This window comes from Drosophila yakuba, chromosome 3R (assembly GCF_016746365.2).
Source record: "Drosophila yakuba strain Tai18E2 chromosome 3R, Prin_Dyak_Tai18E2_2.1, whole genome shotgun sequence".
Lineage (NCBI taxonomy): Eukaryota > Metazoa > Arthropoda > Insecta > Diptera > Drosophilidae > Drosophila > Drosophila yakuba.
In genome coordinates, this window is record NC_052530.2 from 14627006 (window position 1) to 14642539 (window position 15534).

General features: G+C 41.6%; 4 protein-coding genes across 9 annotated transcripts in view; 2 read left to right on the plus strand and 2 right to left on the minus strand.

Annotated features, from left to right (window-relative positions):
• The first annotated feature begins 1266 nt into the window (after positions 1–1266).
• Positions 1267–5588, plus strand: LOC6536871. Its single transcript, XM_002097404.3, has 4 exons — positions 1267–2224; positions 2286–3184; positions 3883–4585; positions 4651–5588. The coding sequence occupies exons 1-4, from the start codon at positions 1530–1532 to the stop codon at positions 5549–5551; spliced, it is 3198 nt and encodes a 1065-aa protein (XP_002097440.2). The 5' UTR covers positions 1267–1529; the 3' UTR covers positions 5552–5588.
• A 568-nt stretch (positions 5589–6156) lies between these two features.
• On the minus strand, positions 6157–7952 carry LOC6536872 (UDP-glucosyltransferase 2). The gene is made up of 2 exons (XM_002097405.3): positions 7227–7952; positions 6157–7160 (listed from the first exon to the last, which is right to left on the minus strand). Exons 1-2 carry the CDS (start codon positions 7916–7918, stop codon positions 6260–6262), a joined length of 1593 nt encoding a protein of 530 aa, XP_002097441.1. The 5' UTR covers positions 7919–7952; the 3' UTR covers positions 6157–6259.
• Positions 7953–10139: 2187 nt separating this feature from the next.
• On the plus strand, positions 10140–10986 carry LOC26534991. Its single transcript, XM_015192489.3, has 2 exons — positions 10140–10628; positions 10698–10986. Exons 1-2 carry the CDS (start codon positions 10223–10225, stop codon positions 10805–10807), a joined length of 516 nt encoding a protein of 171 aa, XP_015047975.1. The 5' UTR covers positions 10140–10222; the 3' UTR covers positions 10808–10986.
• Positions 10975–15534, minus strand: part of LOC6536873 — a 38786-nt gene continuing 34226 nt past the window's right edge. For all 6 annotated transcript variants that reach the window (XM_039375598.1, XM_015192490.2, XM_015192491.2 and 3 more), the window contains 3 exons: positions 12370–12503; positions 11778–12054; positions 10975–11602 (listed from right to left, as the gene is read on the minus strand). In XM_039375598.1, coding sequence (XP_039231532.1) covers positions 11538–11602; positions 11778–12054; positions 12370–12503 — 476 coding nt within the window. In that variant the 3' untranslated portion in view covers positions 10975–11537. The remainder of the gene's footprint in view (positions 11603–11777; positions 12055–12369; positions 12504–15534) is intronic.

Sequence of the window (15534 nt, forward strand, 5' to 3'; positions counted from 1 at the left end):
ACGTAATTAAATCATTTGTGTGTTCTATAGCTTTCATCTATTGATGTAGAAATCGAGATACAGGAATGGTAAGCCAAAGAGTGGAGTCTTGATATAGGGATTCCCTGCAAGCTTAAATTGCCATCATCGCGTTGAACGCATGTCAGGTTTGGGTCCTTGTCATGAACTGGGAATCATGACTTCGCAAAGCTTTGACTGACAGCCCGTTTTCAAAATGTAAAATCAATGATTTCACCAGCAAATCCTTTTAAAAAAAAGAACTTCAAACATGACTTATTTTGCACAATGACTGAGATTGGGTATTTTTTAATATGTTTGCTTACATTGTTTGGACTGTTCCGATTTTCCTATTATGTTTTGTTATTAATTATTATGTTTTGTATTCCATACAATCACAGTCTAATCGGTCGCTATTAAATCTTTTTTGTCATATAATAGTTAGGTTATATTCTCGTTAATTGTTGCCGAGTTAAAGGGTGTACTTGATTCGTTGAAAAGTAAGGAAAAGTTAGAAGAAAGCATCTGATAGTCGAGCAACTCGACTAAAGCGAGAAGGCTTGATTTAAAATGAAAACCTAAAAAGTTGAAAATGTCGAAAAAGAGGAAAGGGGGAAATTGATAGCAGCAGCTACAATGTGAAAGCCCGGTTATATTTATTTGAATCCGTGCTGACAGAGTGACACAGCCGGTTTGTCCAAATATTTAATTTAAATCAGTGTCACTGGCCATTAGGCGAATTGGTTGGACAGACGCATGTCCATGATCGGGCCAATTGTAAACTGGTTAAATAAAAACACACACCGAGCTAACGCAAACTCAAATGGGAACACGCATGTTGAGCTTAAATTAAAATCTCGCTTTAAATTGGAACACTGGAGGGGAGATAAGCCAGTTTTCGGAAGGAAGAAATTAATCAAGGAATTTCGATGGAAGTGGAAGAAAAACAATCCTACATGTTACCACCTGAGAAGCGACTCTTATGCGGTTGTTTTTGCTTTCGTTTCATTTGCCTGAAACTACATGGGAGCCACCCCGAGATTCCGGCGGATAGCGGAGTCGTTTACGTGTTTTCATTTAATTTAAAACATTTTCTTTGCCGAAATTGCGCAATGCATCTAGTGCTGAGCTCAGCCATGAAGGCCTTCTAAATACCAACCGTACGCTACGCAATGTGGCTAATAATTACTTATTTAATCTCATATATTTGCTTAAACGTATTCAAATCCCATTTTTTGTTTAGGTTATGCAGTTTAAATGTAATTGGCACAAACACAACAAAACTGGGATAAGATTAGATTTCTAATCTTGTTCAAAAGACATTGATTACGTATACGAAATGACAAGCAACAAAATAGAAAATATTCTCGAAGAAGCAAAAATTGGTTGTGAAATATTTGTTTTACATGTTATCATAATTATCGCAATAAGTAAGAGCTACTTATCGTCGGCAAACTGAGTTGTCATCCAACTAACATATAAGAGCATATATTCAATTCACCCATTCAGTCTGCCGTCAAAAGCCATCCAAAATGGTTCACAATCCGAGCCGATTGTTCCTATTTGCGGTAGCGCTCGCTGCTTTTGTTGGAGAATCCCAGGAAGCCAACATCCTGGGCCTCTTTCCCAGCCAAATGCCGTCGCACTTGATCATCCAGATGTCGACGGCTAAGGTCCTGGCGGAGCAGGGACACAATGTGACGGTGGTCACGACACTGAAGCCCGTAGTTACCCATAAGAATATAAACGTGATCCAAGTACCCCTTAGCAAGAAGGAGGAGCAGCATTTGAGCGACACAATCAAAACGATGTTGCAGAACAACAGTGGCAACATGGCCTTGTCCCTGCTCCGAACAATGGACAAAATGAATTTCTTGTTCACGGCCAACGCAGATTTACTGATGGACGATCGGGTCAAGCAGTTGTACCTCAATAAAGACAATAAATTCGACCTGGTCCTATCGGGATACTTCATGAACGACTTTCAACTCGGGTTCGCTAAGAAAGTCAACGCACCTGTCATCGTCGTAGTCACACTGCCTCCCAACCAACTGTTGAACCATCTGATCGGAAATCCCCTGGAGGTTTCCTACGCTCCAGCATTCAGTGCTCCTTTGGAGAGGGGAAAAGGTTTGACTTTCCACCAACGTTTGGTCGCTTATGGTACAAGCTTCTTTTTCGGGGTGTATGCTTACCTTACCGAAAAGCGTAATCGGAAGCTGTACACGTAAGTGAACGAAAACTTCGATGTGGACAAGAGATAGCTAAAGAAAGTTTTTCCTTTCTAGGCAAATTTTTGGAGACGATCCCAACATGCCCGAGTACTCTGAACTGCTCAAAAACACATCAATGGTGTTCTTTGTGTCCCACGCCCATAGTGAAGGACCTATACGACCAAATGTCCCTGCTGCCATAGAAATCGGGGGTATCCACATTAAGGACAAGCCGGATCCCTTGCCCCAAAATATGGCTGAATTTCTGGGTAATGCCACGGATGGCGCTATTCTGTTGTCCTTGGGTTCTAATGTAAAAGGAACTCACGTAAGTCCAGACACGGTTGATAAAATGTTTAATGTGTTGTCGAAGCTGAAGCAGAGGGTGATCTGGAAATGGGAGAATTTAGAGAAGACCCCGGGACAGTCGGCCAACATTCTCTACTCCAAGTGGCTGCCTCAGGACGATATTCTTGCTCACCCAAACATTAAGCTTTTCATCAATCACGCAGGAAAAGGTGGGATAACCGAGGCCCAGTACCATGGAAAACCGATGCTTTCTTTGCCAATTTTTGCAGACCAGCCGGGAAACGCTGATGCTATGGTCAAAAAGGGGTTTGGCCTTAGCATGAGTCTTCTCACTTTAGAGGAGCAGACATTTCACGACACAATCCTAGAGATCCTGTCGAATCAGCAGTATTCCGAGAAGGTGGCCTCCTTCTCCTCCCTTTACCGGGATCGCCCGATGACCGCTAGGGAATCAGTGGTCTACTGGTCGGAGTACGTCATTCGTTACCGAGGAGCTGCCCATCTTCAGAGTCCCGTGGTGCACATGAGCTTCATAGCCGCTAATAACATCGATATTTACGCTTTGCTTGCAGTCCTTTTACTTGCCCTTATATTCCTACTAAAGACACTGTTTAAACTGATCTTCAGTAAGCTGTGTTCAAAGTCGAAAAAGAAGAAGACGCAATGATAGTTTCGAAATAACCTAATCGTTATAAAAACCAATAAAATAGTATTTATTTTTAAAGCAAATTGTTATACCCGATACACGTAGAGTAAAAGATTTGATTCACTGATAAGTATGATTGTTACTGGAACAAAGGAAGCGATTATAAAGTGTATGTATTCTTGATCAGGATCAATAGCCGAGTCAAACTGGCCATGTCCGTCTGTTCGTCCGTCTGTCCGTATAAACGCCTCGATCTCAGGAAATTATATAAAAAATATTATTATATTTATATTTGCATTCAACAGACTGGCACTTAAAATACTAAAAAATATACTACTATTCATTGTGGTGAGAATCACACTCATTTTTGGTCCCACCATATAGTAAAAAAGCGTCTAACATGATTTTCATTGAACCAGCCTATCACTCGCAAACCAAACAATAATAAGATAAGGCGGAACTCCTAGTTATTCAACAGACACAGATTAGCAAACTGTTTGGCGCGATAAGTGACCCACTATCTGTACGCGCACATTTTAAGCTTTGAGAAATAGCTGATATGATTGTGAAATGTTTTATTCGACAACCGATCACAACAATGCAGAAAGCACGACCCACTTATCAGTGGTATACTGAATGGTCATCCGAAGTCAGCGGGATTCCAATTACATATATAAGGTACTGCCAGACGGCTTACTCTATCAGTAAACGGCTAAAATTCCGACGAAATGGTTCTCAAGCCAGGTATATTTCTGCTTATAGCGACCGCCATCTGTGCTTTAGGTGGTTGCCATGGTGCCAATATTTTGGGTATATTTCCCAGCCTTAGTCCCTCGCATTTGATCATCCAAATGAGCACGGCTAAAGTTCTGGCCGAGAAGGGACACAATGTGACAGTGGTCACGGTGCTGAAGCCAGTGGTCAACCACAAGAACATAAAAGTGATCATGGTGCCACTGAGCAAAGAGGAGGCCCAGCAAATGAGTGACACCATTGCAGCGATGTCGAAAAATGACAATAGCAACATGATCCTGTCCATGCTCCGCATGACGAATCAGATGAGCTTTATGTTCAATAAGATGGCAGATGCCCTTAAGGACGACAGTGTTCGTGACCTGTACCTTAATAAGGACAACAAGTTCGACGTGGTTCTCTCTGGATACTTCATGAACGACTACCAGCTTGGATTCGCCAAGAAAGTAAACGCACCTGTCATCGTCGTGGCCACAATGCCTCCCAATCAACTGATAAACCCATTGATCGGAAACCCCCTTGAGGTCGCCTATGTGCCCTCAATTACCGATTCCGTCGAGAAAGGTAAAGGAATGTCCTTCCGGCAGCGCTTGACAGGTTACGGTTCAAGCGTCTTCTACGGACTTTTCCATCTAATTACTGAAAGGCAAAGTAAGAGATTTTACAAGTAAGTGCGAAGCTTGATAGGTTGGTATTCTTAGTTCGCATACTTACATAAATTTGAATTTATAGGGAATTATTTGGAGATGATCCCACGATGCCCGAGTACTCCGAAATGCTGAAGAACACCTCGTTGGTTTTCTACGCTTCCCACGCACCCAGTGAGGGTCCAATTCGACCAAATGTTCCTGCTGCCATTGAGATCGGAGGCATTCAAGTAAAGGACACCCCGGATCCCCTGCCCCAGAATATGGCCGAATTTCTGGGTAATGCCACGGATGGCGCCATTCTGTTGTCCTTGGGTTCCAACGTGAAAGGAAGCCACATAAAACCAGACACGGTAGTGAAGATGTTCAACGTATTGTCTAAGCTGAAGCAAAGGGTGATCTGGAAGTGGGAGGACCTGGAGAAGACTCCTGGAAAGTCTGATAACATCCTCTATTCGAAGTGGCTTCCACAGGACGATATTCTGGCACATCCAAACATTAAACTTTTCATTAATCATGCCGGAAAGGGTGGCATAACCGAAGCCCAATATCACGGAAAACCTATGCTGTCCTTGCCAGTATTTGGAGATCAGCACGGAAATGCTGACGCCATGGTCAAGCAAGGATTTGGCCTTACCCAGAGTCTTCTCTCCTTAGAGGAGCAGCCGTTCCAAGAGGCCATCCTAGAGATCTTAACGAATCCGCAGTATTTCAAGAAGGTGTCCTCGTTCTCCTCCCTGTACCGGGATCGCCCGATGACCGCTAAGGAATCAGTGGTCTACTGGACGGAGTACGTCATCCGGCACCATGGAGCTGCCCATCTTCAGAGTCCCGTGGTGCACATGAGCTTCATCGCCGCCAATAATATAGATATATATGTTTTAATTACAGTTGTTCTGGTAATTCTAGTGTTGCTGTTCAAATTGTTAGTGCAATTTATTTATAGAAAATTCGTATCGGAGACAAAGAAAGAGAAAAAGCACTAATAGTACGTTAACTGTTCTATTTAGCTTAAAAAAATTATCTTCTAGTCGCTTATATTTTTGTATGAAAATAAAGAAAGTTTTTTAGAAACCTCAAAGCTTTTTAATTCCGGCTGAATTTGAAAATATTGAAATTTTAAAGATACACTTTAGATACAATTTATTTGTGTCGGATTTTTATCTGGAATGTTAAAATATTAAAATAAATTAATGAGGATTTAAACAGAAGCAAGTCGAATACCATTGGTTTTAATCGAATTTCAAACCAAATTATAGTAGCACTGCCACGGTGCCACGGTTTGTGTTATCTTATCGCAGCAAATATTATAGCCCTTGGATTAAAAAAGCGGGTAAGCATTACCTACTATCTAGTCGATTGACATAAAATAAGTCACAAATGATTAAATTTATTTAAACAAATAACAATTACATTTGGTTGCCAATGACTTAATGTAGTCATCGAAATCCACTGTAAATTTGCTCATTGCTGGTTTTCGGTAAAGCGACTGAAACCATTCTATGAGGTTAAAAAAAATATTAAGTATTAAATAGTTATATATTTTGTATAATTTATCCCCTTTATTACTACAATAAAATCGCATTTTGAGTTTGTGTTATTTTTTATTTATATATATAGTTGTGCTTAATGTTTATATAAAAGTTATATAATATTGTCATTCATTCTTTCATTTACATAGTTATTGTTACATTTCAATTGGTTTTTTCCTTCTTTGGCTTCGAGATGAACCTCCTATAAATAAACTGAACCAGCAACTTAATAAGTACCAAAACGAAAATAAGTATGGCAGATATCAGGAAATAAATATCAATATTATTGGCCGCTATGAAGCTCATGTGCACCACAGGACTCTGGAGATGGGCAGCTCCATGGTGGCGGATGACGTACTCAGTCCAGTAGAGAAATGATTCCCTAGCGCTCATGGGGCGATCGCGGTATAGAGTTGAAAAGGACTTAACCCTTTGGGCATACTGCGGATTCGACAAGATCTTCAGGATTGCCTCTTGAAACGGCTGCTCCTCCAAAGTGAGGAGGCTCAGGGTGAGGCCAAAACCGTTCTTGACCATGGCGTTTGCGTTTCGTGGCTGGTCGGCAAACACTGGCAACGAAAGCATGGGCTTTCCGTGGTACTGGGACTCAGTAATGCCACCTTTACCGCCGTGGTTGATGAATAACTTTATGTTTGGGTGGGCCAGAATATCGTCCTGCGGAAGCCATTTGGAGTAGAGGATATTGGCTGATTTCCCTGGGGTGTTCTCTGGGTCCTCCCACTTCCAGATCACCCTTTCTTTAAGTTTTGATAGGACGTTGAACATCTTGACAACTGTTTCTGGGTTCAGATGCTTTCCCTGAACATTGGAGCCCAGGCTGAGGAGAATAGCGCCTTCTGTAGCATTGTCCAGGAACTCCGCGATGTTTTTGGGCAGGGGATCCGGCTTGTCCTTAATATGAATACCACCGATTTCTACGGCAGAAGGAACATTAGGTCTTATGACTCCTTCGCTGGGTGCGTGGGAACTGAAGAAAACCAACGACGTGTTCTTCAGCATTTCCGAGTACTCAGGCATGTTGGGATCGTTGTCATAAACTTCCCTGCATAGGAAAATTTAATAATTTGTATTAATAAAGTGCTTGTATTTTTGTCAGCCTTCTACTTACTTGTACCACTTTCGATTACGCCTCTCGGAAAGATAAGAAAAGACACCAAAACCGAGGCTTTGCATATAGCTAGCTAAACGGCTCTGGAAGGGAACGGCCTTACTGCCCTCTGCAGGATTACTGATTCCGGCGTAGGAAACCTCCTGGGGATTGCCGACTAGAGGGTTTAAGAGCTGGTTGGGAGGCATTGTGGCCAATACGACGACGGGTGCGTTCACTTTCCTTGCGAATCCAAGCTGGAAATCGTTCATGAAGTATCCGGAGATAACCAGGTCGAACTTGTTTCCCCTGTTCAGGTACAGATCCCTCACTCGGTCGTTCATCAGGGTCTCGGCATTCTTTCTGATCATGAAGTCCATTTGATCCGTCATTCGGAGTAGCGATAAGGCCATGTTGCTGTTGTCGTTCTTGGACATCGCTCCAATAGAATCACTCATTTGCTGGGCTTCTTCCTTACTAAGGGGCACTTGGATCACGTTTATGCTCTTATGGGTAACCACTGGCTTCAGCGTTGTGACCACTGTCACATTGTGTCCCTTCTCGGCCAGAACTTTAGCCGCGGACATTTGGATTATCAGGTGCGAGGGACTCAGGCTCGGGAAGAGACCCAGAATATTAGCTCCCTGGGAGCTGCCCATTAAGGCAGCAAGAGCTATCGCTAGCAGCAGAACTTTTTCCGGCAGGAGAACCATTTTGGTGGACGGCTAACAGTAGACTAATTGCCTGTACTATCTAGCCGGGTTTTTATATTGAAATGTACATGGACGCCGACTGGCGGAGTGGCCGATAAGCAATTTCAGTGTTTGTTGACAAATTTCAACAATTTGGTGAAACTTTTCAGTATACAAAAGGTGTCTTATCGCCGTAAACATTATTTTTGCTTGCAAACACATACGAAAATCCCTATCTACCTAGGCTTAATATATTTTGGGTGATAACAGGTAGCAAAATGCTTGCAATTTTGCGTAATAATATCTCCTTATACATTTTTTCTAAGTAACGGTGCTAATTATGTGCATTAAATTTCGCAATTTTATGTAAATTTACATATTTCTAAGAGTTCAGAACAATTGCATAATAATTTTATTTACAGTATGAATCATACTATCAGAAACCAAAATGTAAATAGTTTCTAAGAAATATATTCTGTGCGGCGGAGCAACTTTCATCTTACCCATCCTAAAATTTCGCTCTGCGCCTTTTGTACGTGGTTTGGCAGAGCCTGCGGTCAAACGAGTGTGTTTCTTCAGCGAAAATCGGTGGAAAAGCATCGGGCAGGCAAAAGAAAAGCGAGGGGAAATGTGAGACAGCATGGCGAGGATGACACTTTGTGGGGCACGACTTGGAAAACGGATCCCACACCTAAACTGAAAACCCCGGATGGGGCAATTTACAGTTACGCGGCCACGTGACTTACTAAATCAACTTGGACTGCGGCATCCGAAAAATAAAGCAATAAGAAGTGGCAATAAAAAACACCTCAAATCCAATTCCCGCCCAGGGTGATGTCGCCGGAAATGTCGGGCTGACAAATCGCGTGCAAAAATCTGTGAAATCTTCGTTTGCTGCCATCTCTATCTGTACATTGCAGAGATGGAGTCCTCGTGCACTAAGAAAACGATGTATTAAGTTTTCTTAATTAGGTGTTTAGCACCGGACTTGAAGTTTCGCTCCTGATTCAAGAATTGAAAATATTTTCACACAATAACCCAATGTTCCCATATGCAAATTTAGCCTTATTCGATTTGTAGAGTACATTAAGTAACATATTTTATTTAAACTAAATAGTGCAAAGTCACAGACTAATATTATTATTTAAGTGATTGTTATATTAAATATTTCTTGGTAATCAAGAACACAATCTATTTTCTCACTGGAGATTGCTGAGCAACTGCTCCGAGTTTTCCGTTCCGTTCCACGAGTGGAGTTTCTGCTTGGGCGCCTGGTCCAGGACTCAAAAAATCCCTCCGAGCACCGGCGGCGCCTCTTTGGCAATTTGTTGGGTTTGCTTCGTGCTTTTTCTTTTTGGCCGCCAGTGCCTGCTGTTGTTGTTGGTTCATCCCATTCCAGTGGCAGTGGTAAATTTTTTGATTAATCAAAGGAGATTTTTTTGTGCAGTGCCCGTGTCTCTTGGCTGTTGGTTTGGCGGTTCGGCCAAAAAAGGAGGCAGAATTAATGCAAAAATGATGAGTGGAAATTTGTCAAGCTTATTTACTTCCGTCATTTAATGTCCCCGCGGCAAATCGTGGGTGGAAGTGGGATGTGGAGTGGGTCAGAGGCGTATCCGGATCCGGAGCCGGGACTCAAGGCGATCCCAAACCAACAGACGGCGGAACTTATCTTTGTTTGCTCCAATTTCGTTGTTGTTATTTTTCCCGATGCCCAAGGCCACTTTATGCATAATTTTCGGTCAATGCCTGACAGTTTTTGTTCTTGTTATTTTTGCTACCGATTTTTTTGCTGTCATTTTTACCTGCGGCGGCCATTGGCCATTGCATATTTTAGGCCGGATTTAGCCTAATGCGTTGAATATTTTTCACTGGCCTGTAAAGTGTTTGGTTTTATATTTATTTGCGGGGGGTGCTAAATCGAATTTGCTGTTGTAGGCATTTTCCTTTCATTTCTGCATTGTTTTTGTTTGTTCGTATCTGTTTGCCATAAGTTACGTAAATGACTTTGGGAAAGAAAAGCGGGTTTTCAAGGCGTCCCCTACTGGTTTTCTGGAATTCGGATTAGCTTTTTTTTTTTGCTCTGACTATGACAGGCATTCAGTAAGTTTCTAGGAAACGGAAAGCACTTAAAACATTAAAGAACACTTGTTAATGTATCAATTCGGCGAAAGCTCCTTCGACAATTACTTAATGGTTTGGGTAAAATGTAAGTAAACGTCATTATATTCCATTGAATTTTTAAACAAAGTTTACTTCTCATTTTCAGTCTGATTTTAAAATATAAGAAACTATTAGGCTGTTAAAATTTTTAGTTTTAAATTCAGAATGCACGCTTGTAATGTATACGGAACCATCTGTAACATTGGACTACTAGTTATAATCGAAATGATTTACATTTTTCGCATAATTTGCCAGCCACTGAGGTCCGAGGATACTGATCTGAATTCGGCTATATTTGTTGCTGCCATCCACATTTACCTACTCCAAGTTGGACCACTTTGCATGATCGGAAGTCAAAGAATAACTGCGACAAAACATTTCATTCGTCCTACAATCCTTCACATGGCGGGTGTCCATCTGGCTCTGGCTCTCCTTTGGAACCCTACAGGTCTTGTGGTTGAAGGCATTTTGTCTGCTGTGAAAACAAGTGATTTACCCCAATACATGCACCTGATTCGTCTTTCCACGGCCTTGAGCTTCTTGTGGTGCTGCTGGAATCTTCCGAAAAATCGTGAGAATTGTTGGCATAGAAGTAAATCAGATAGGAAGATGAGTAATGATTGTATTGACGTCTATCCAGTGTGGGATGCCCTTCCATCGGAGATCCAATTAGGAAGTTTGGGCTTGCATTACAGGGAACGCTTTCCGAGGCGAAGAAAACCCTCATATCATGCTGTTTCCAGGGGATGAATATATTTAAATTTATATAGCACCCAATGCAATCAAATAACCATTGTCGAGGTGTGTAAATGTGTGCTCATCATATTTGGCTTTCGAATGTTTACCGACTGTATAATATTCACAAATGTGCTTACCTTTGTATGTTTTATTAAGTAGTTCTAAAAACATGAATGGTGTATGTTTTTGAATTTTTTTTATTTATTTCCCATACATCATTTAATACAATTAACAATTCACATACAATAATTAAGTTTACTTGCCATTGATTGTGTGTGTTCCTTTTTTCTGTGCTCAAATATTCATGTGTAAATTTGTTGATATTCAAATTTTACTCCTCTATTGAAATTATTCTGACATATAATCGTAGTTGGTAGCAAATGTTAAGTTCATATACCTAGTTATTAAATTATTCTTTATAGTTTTCATTCAGTGTTGAGTTTTTGGTTTTGCATTTCCGTTGGCTTGTTCATACATAAATAAATGTTGCATTACACTTATGTAGGAAATGGCTGGGCTTCCTGCTCGGACCTAGACTAATTCGATTTCGACTATATACAAATTCAACTGTTGCTGCCGTGGCTTGTTAACTTTTCACTTGGCTCGAAATCCTGCGAATCATCCAATTCGCCTTAACTTGGCGCGTGTGTCTATCTTATTTCTCTTCATTTTTGAGTGTCTGCACTTGGAGGCAAATCCTGGAAACTTAGGCCAGAAACAGAGCGCCAGTCAGTGCCAGCCACTAACTCTGGGAGCTTTGCCAGCGTAGGATGTGGACAAGGCTCAGGAGCCAGGCGGCAAGGGAAGCTGGAAAGCACAACAGGAATACACAACGTTAATATTTGATACACATAAGTGAAAATAAAATCTTTCTCAGAAACCCAACAAAAGGTTTTATCTCACTTAAGTCAAGTGCTAAGTAGCACATGTTTCGTTTAAGGATATTTGGGTGATATCTGAGTGAAACTGCTTTCCAACTCACCTGGTTGTCCAGTGATGCAGGATCCATTCTCGGTGAGCCGCTGCTTGGTGCCGGCATCCTTCAGCGCCAGGATGGTAGTCCGCACCCTGCTCTCCCTCCTAATGGCTGCCATTCCCATGATGTCCGCCGTGCACCGGAGCTCCAGCATTTCGCTCTTGCTGATGAACCGCTGGTCGTCCAGGTGAAGTCGCAACTGCAGGTGGCTGGCGAACAGGTGAAAGCCGTCCACGTTGCGTGAGACTTCGTTGATTTGCGGCTGCAAACTGTGCCCAGGTGCCTGTGGCCGGAAGCAAACGGAAACGGAAATGGAAATGGGAAAGCGCTGGGTTTAAAAGTCAAATTGTGCACCACATGCGGGCGTGCCTTTCAGACCTCTCCCAGTACTCTATCAACATTTGGACAGGTTCCATGGCCGGGCCAAGGTTGGCTTAGCGACTGGGTCAAAGAGCCAAATAAAAAATTAGGTTCCTTCTTTTACACCCGGAAAAATGAGCACAAGAATTACATGAAGCTCTGCATGCAACAGTATTATCATAACATTAAATGCAAATAGCTAAGGTTTTCTTTTTATCAATTTCTATTATCTACTTACCGTTTTATTATTAATATACCACGTCAACTTGGCCATCGGACTTGACATTTCCGTACTGCAATTGGCCTCGAGATAGTCGTGATATTTGTACGCATGTCGTACGCCCGAAATGAACGGATCGAATTTAGGTAGCACTGAAAAACAAGTTTAAATTATAATTAAAAGTATTTTCAGAAAGGCGTACATGGTGCTGCTGTCTCCGCTTTATTCCAATTGCAATTAAAGGTCTCGGATTTGAAATGACTGCATGACTGTCCATTTAGAAAAAGTGCATAAAGTTTCCAATCTCTGGTGGCAAAAGTAAATTTGTGCGCCCAACTATGCCGGCAAATGCATAATGCCATTCGTACACTAAACTTATCCCAATTAGAGAGTCCAAAGTCGGGCTGAAATCCGAGCTTAGTTGCCACAGAAATGGATGCTACATGGGAAAGTGCAGCCGGCACTTGCAAAATTACCGACACGCCAACAGCAAATATTTATTTGAAGTGTTAATTAATCTTAACAAATAATTGCCCAGGACAAAGTTTTTTGATGAAAACAAGCGTAATTTAGTTTATGGCGAGTGCCTCCTCTTCGCCTCTCCGCTTCTTCCTTTCTCCTCCTCTCACCACACACCAAACCAACCACAATGGCAACAACAAATCCCGAATCCAAATGAATGTTGTTGTGGGAAATTTGTGAAATATGCTAAGGACCTCCAAGGCCTCCAGAGACAATGGACGTTGGGGATTGGGACTGGAAGTGGGAGTGGAAGTGGAAGTGGAAGTGCCTGTGGGTGGGGCATCAGAAGTCAGGCAGTCAGCAGGACTGTAAACTTTTTAATTGACTTAATACAAACCACTTTGGTGGAAAGTTTCTGACCTGTTTCAAGTACAACTTACGGGTCGGAGGACTGACGGACCAACGGACAGAACTCAGAGTTGAAGTTGATGATTGCGGCCATGTTGTGCCTGGTGGCACGCCCCCTTTGTCCGTTTGCCGCCCCCAATTGTGGGACTTGCATTGCGGGCGAAACAAAAGCATCAAAAATGAAAATTCAACGAAAACAAAGCAATCAACTAGGGTAAATAAACCAAAAATGGCTATGTTGTATACCCGAGTGCCAGTAAAGCACCAGAAACCAGATTGAAAAAATACACACACCCAAAAGGAGGGGAAACCCCCTCGGAAAACCAAGAAACACAAAGCGAAGTCCATCTTTCGGGGGCAAAAATTGTATTGTTGGTATGCTAAACGAGGCTAAAAACCGAGCAAAAAATAAAAAACTTTTCAGGATTTCCACTCTAAACAGGTGTAACCATTTTCGAGAGTGAGTTTATTTTTAAGGCAAATCTAACCTCGAATGATAAACCTTCATTAAATGTCAAATGTCGTAGGGGCGGACTGGATACAACCAGTGAGAATTAAATATTTAAAATTCAATCAGTGTTTTATATTAGTAATATAACTAATATGATTTTGGACAGTTTAAGTGGTTACTACTTAAGGAAATTGTTATGATTGTACAAACGATTATTATACTTCTGTTCATGATAAAATTCATTATTTTACTTTCCCAATTATACCCTATGCATGTATGTAATGCATTCCTTGTTGACTGTTTAAAGTAGTTTCCCGCTTTTTCAACACAATTTTTTTCAGTGAAAAAAAAAGAGAAGCATCTAAGCAGCTTGTCCCTTGAAATGCGGCAAATCTCCGAAGTAATTAAGTGCGGCTCAGTCACCGTTTTATGGCCAGTGTGTGTTGACCGGCTGGTCCGGTCATATCCTGCTGTATCCTGGCGTATCCTGACATTTCCCGGCACACTGCTGAGCTGTGCAAACTTGGCAAAGTTAATCAGTGTGATGACACACGGCACGCAGCTAAGCGACAAAATATATGCCAGGCAAAAGTTTCAAGCTAACCTCAAGCCCCTTGGCCGGATCCTGTGTTCCAGTGTTCCCGTGTTTCAGTGGATTTCCGTATCCCTGTACCTCCATACTCCGGTATACCAGTATCCTGGTATCCCTGTTTCTGGCATTATCAAAGCGCCCGGGTGATGGCTGTTTGAAAATCGAGAGGCAGAGCATTTGGCCCGATGTTGTTGTGCCAAAGTTTTAAGGTGGTTACGATGGCGATGGCACTTTAGTGACAAAATTCCCAAGTCGATTGTTGGTCTGTCAACAGCTTCGCCTTCATTGAAACAAAAAACAGGCGACACCAGCTAAAACTACGTGCATCCAATTCCCCCTTCAACCACACTTTCCCAAACACTTTCCCCGCATTTCCCCAGCTTTCCCCACACTCCCCTTACACGGACACATTGTTCTGCCCAAAGAGGACTTTAAACTTTGCCGCTATCTCGTTGATGAAGTTTGATGCCATGGCTGGTTGGTATTATTTTGTTGTTTTGGCTGTTGCCCCTCGTGGCATTTTGGTTAGGTTAGTTTTTTGGTTAGGTTAGTTTTTTTGGCTTATATGGATATAAATTAAAATGACGAAACCAACTGGCCACTGACGTTGTTATATGCCAAAGGCACTCCTCGCTTGGTGGACAATGCAGCCACTATGACTATTTTATTATTTTTATTATACTTTATTATATAATATTTTATAATAATTTTAATAACATATTTTACATTATTCTCAATTGAATATTAGTTCTGTCCTTTGAGTTGTATTTTCTTAAAACCAAAAACCAGAATTACAAAAAATTCATGCAATGGAAATATTTTGTGCAGTAAAAACACCTTTATATTATAATATATTCTAATCATGAAAGTCCATTTAATGTCGATTCAGTCTGTGCACTTCTGCTGCTGCAGTTATTTCAATATTTCACAATTCCAAATCAATCACCATAAATCACAAAGAAATAAATAAATGCCAACTAATAATCGAGCAGTATTGTGGCAAAAGCAAAGGAAACTTGATCGTGTGGTGGTGGCTGAGGGGGAAAATGAAAGGCGGAAAAGGGAATACCATCCACGTTTCAGTAAGCTCGTCCTGCAGACTGGCACTTAATCTAGCCACTGGGATTTCCATGTACAACCACTTGAGCATGGCTTACTTTGTCTATTTAAGTACGCTGTATAGATAAAAGTCAAATTGACATGCAAATAGCGAGCACACAAACAGTCTGCCCTCTGCCAAACATCCAATTAAAGACGCAATACAAATACG

What these genes read in the sequence shown, in the direction of transcription:
- LOC6536871 (XM_002097404.3), top strand. Translation starts at nt 1,530, where the DNA reads ATGGTTCACAATCCGAGCCGATTGTTCCTATTTGCGGTAGCGCTCGCT. An exon ending in CGTAATCGGAAGCTGTACAC is followed by an intron (nt 2,225 to 2,285) that starts GTAAGTGAACGA and finishes TTTCCTTTCTAG; the next exon opens with GCAAATTTTTGGAGACGATC. An exon ending in GAAAAAGAAGAAGACGCAAT is followed by an intron (nt 3,185 to 3,882) that starts GATAGTTTCGAA and finishes TAAACGGCTAAA; the next exon opens with ATTCCGACGAAATGGTTCTC.
- LOC6536872 (XM_002097405.3), bottom strand. Translation starts at nt 7,918, where the DNA reads ATGGTTCTCCTGCCGGAAAAAGTTCTGCTGCTAGCGATAGCTCTTGCT. An exon ending in CGTAATCGAAAGTGGTACAA is followed by an intron (nt 7,161 to 7,226) that starts GTAAGTAGAAGG and finishes TTTCCTATGCAG; the next exon opens with GGAAGTTTATGACAACGATC.
- LOC26534991 (XM_015192489.3), top strand. Translation starts at nt 10,223, where the DNA reads ATGCACGCTTGTAATGTATACGGAACCATCTGTAACATTGGACTACTA. An exon ending in CTGGAATCTTCCGAAAAATC is followed by an intron (nt 10,629 to 10,697) that starts GTGAGAATTGTT and finishes ACGTCTATCCAG; the next exon opens with TGTGGGATGCCCTTCCATCG.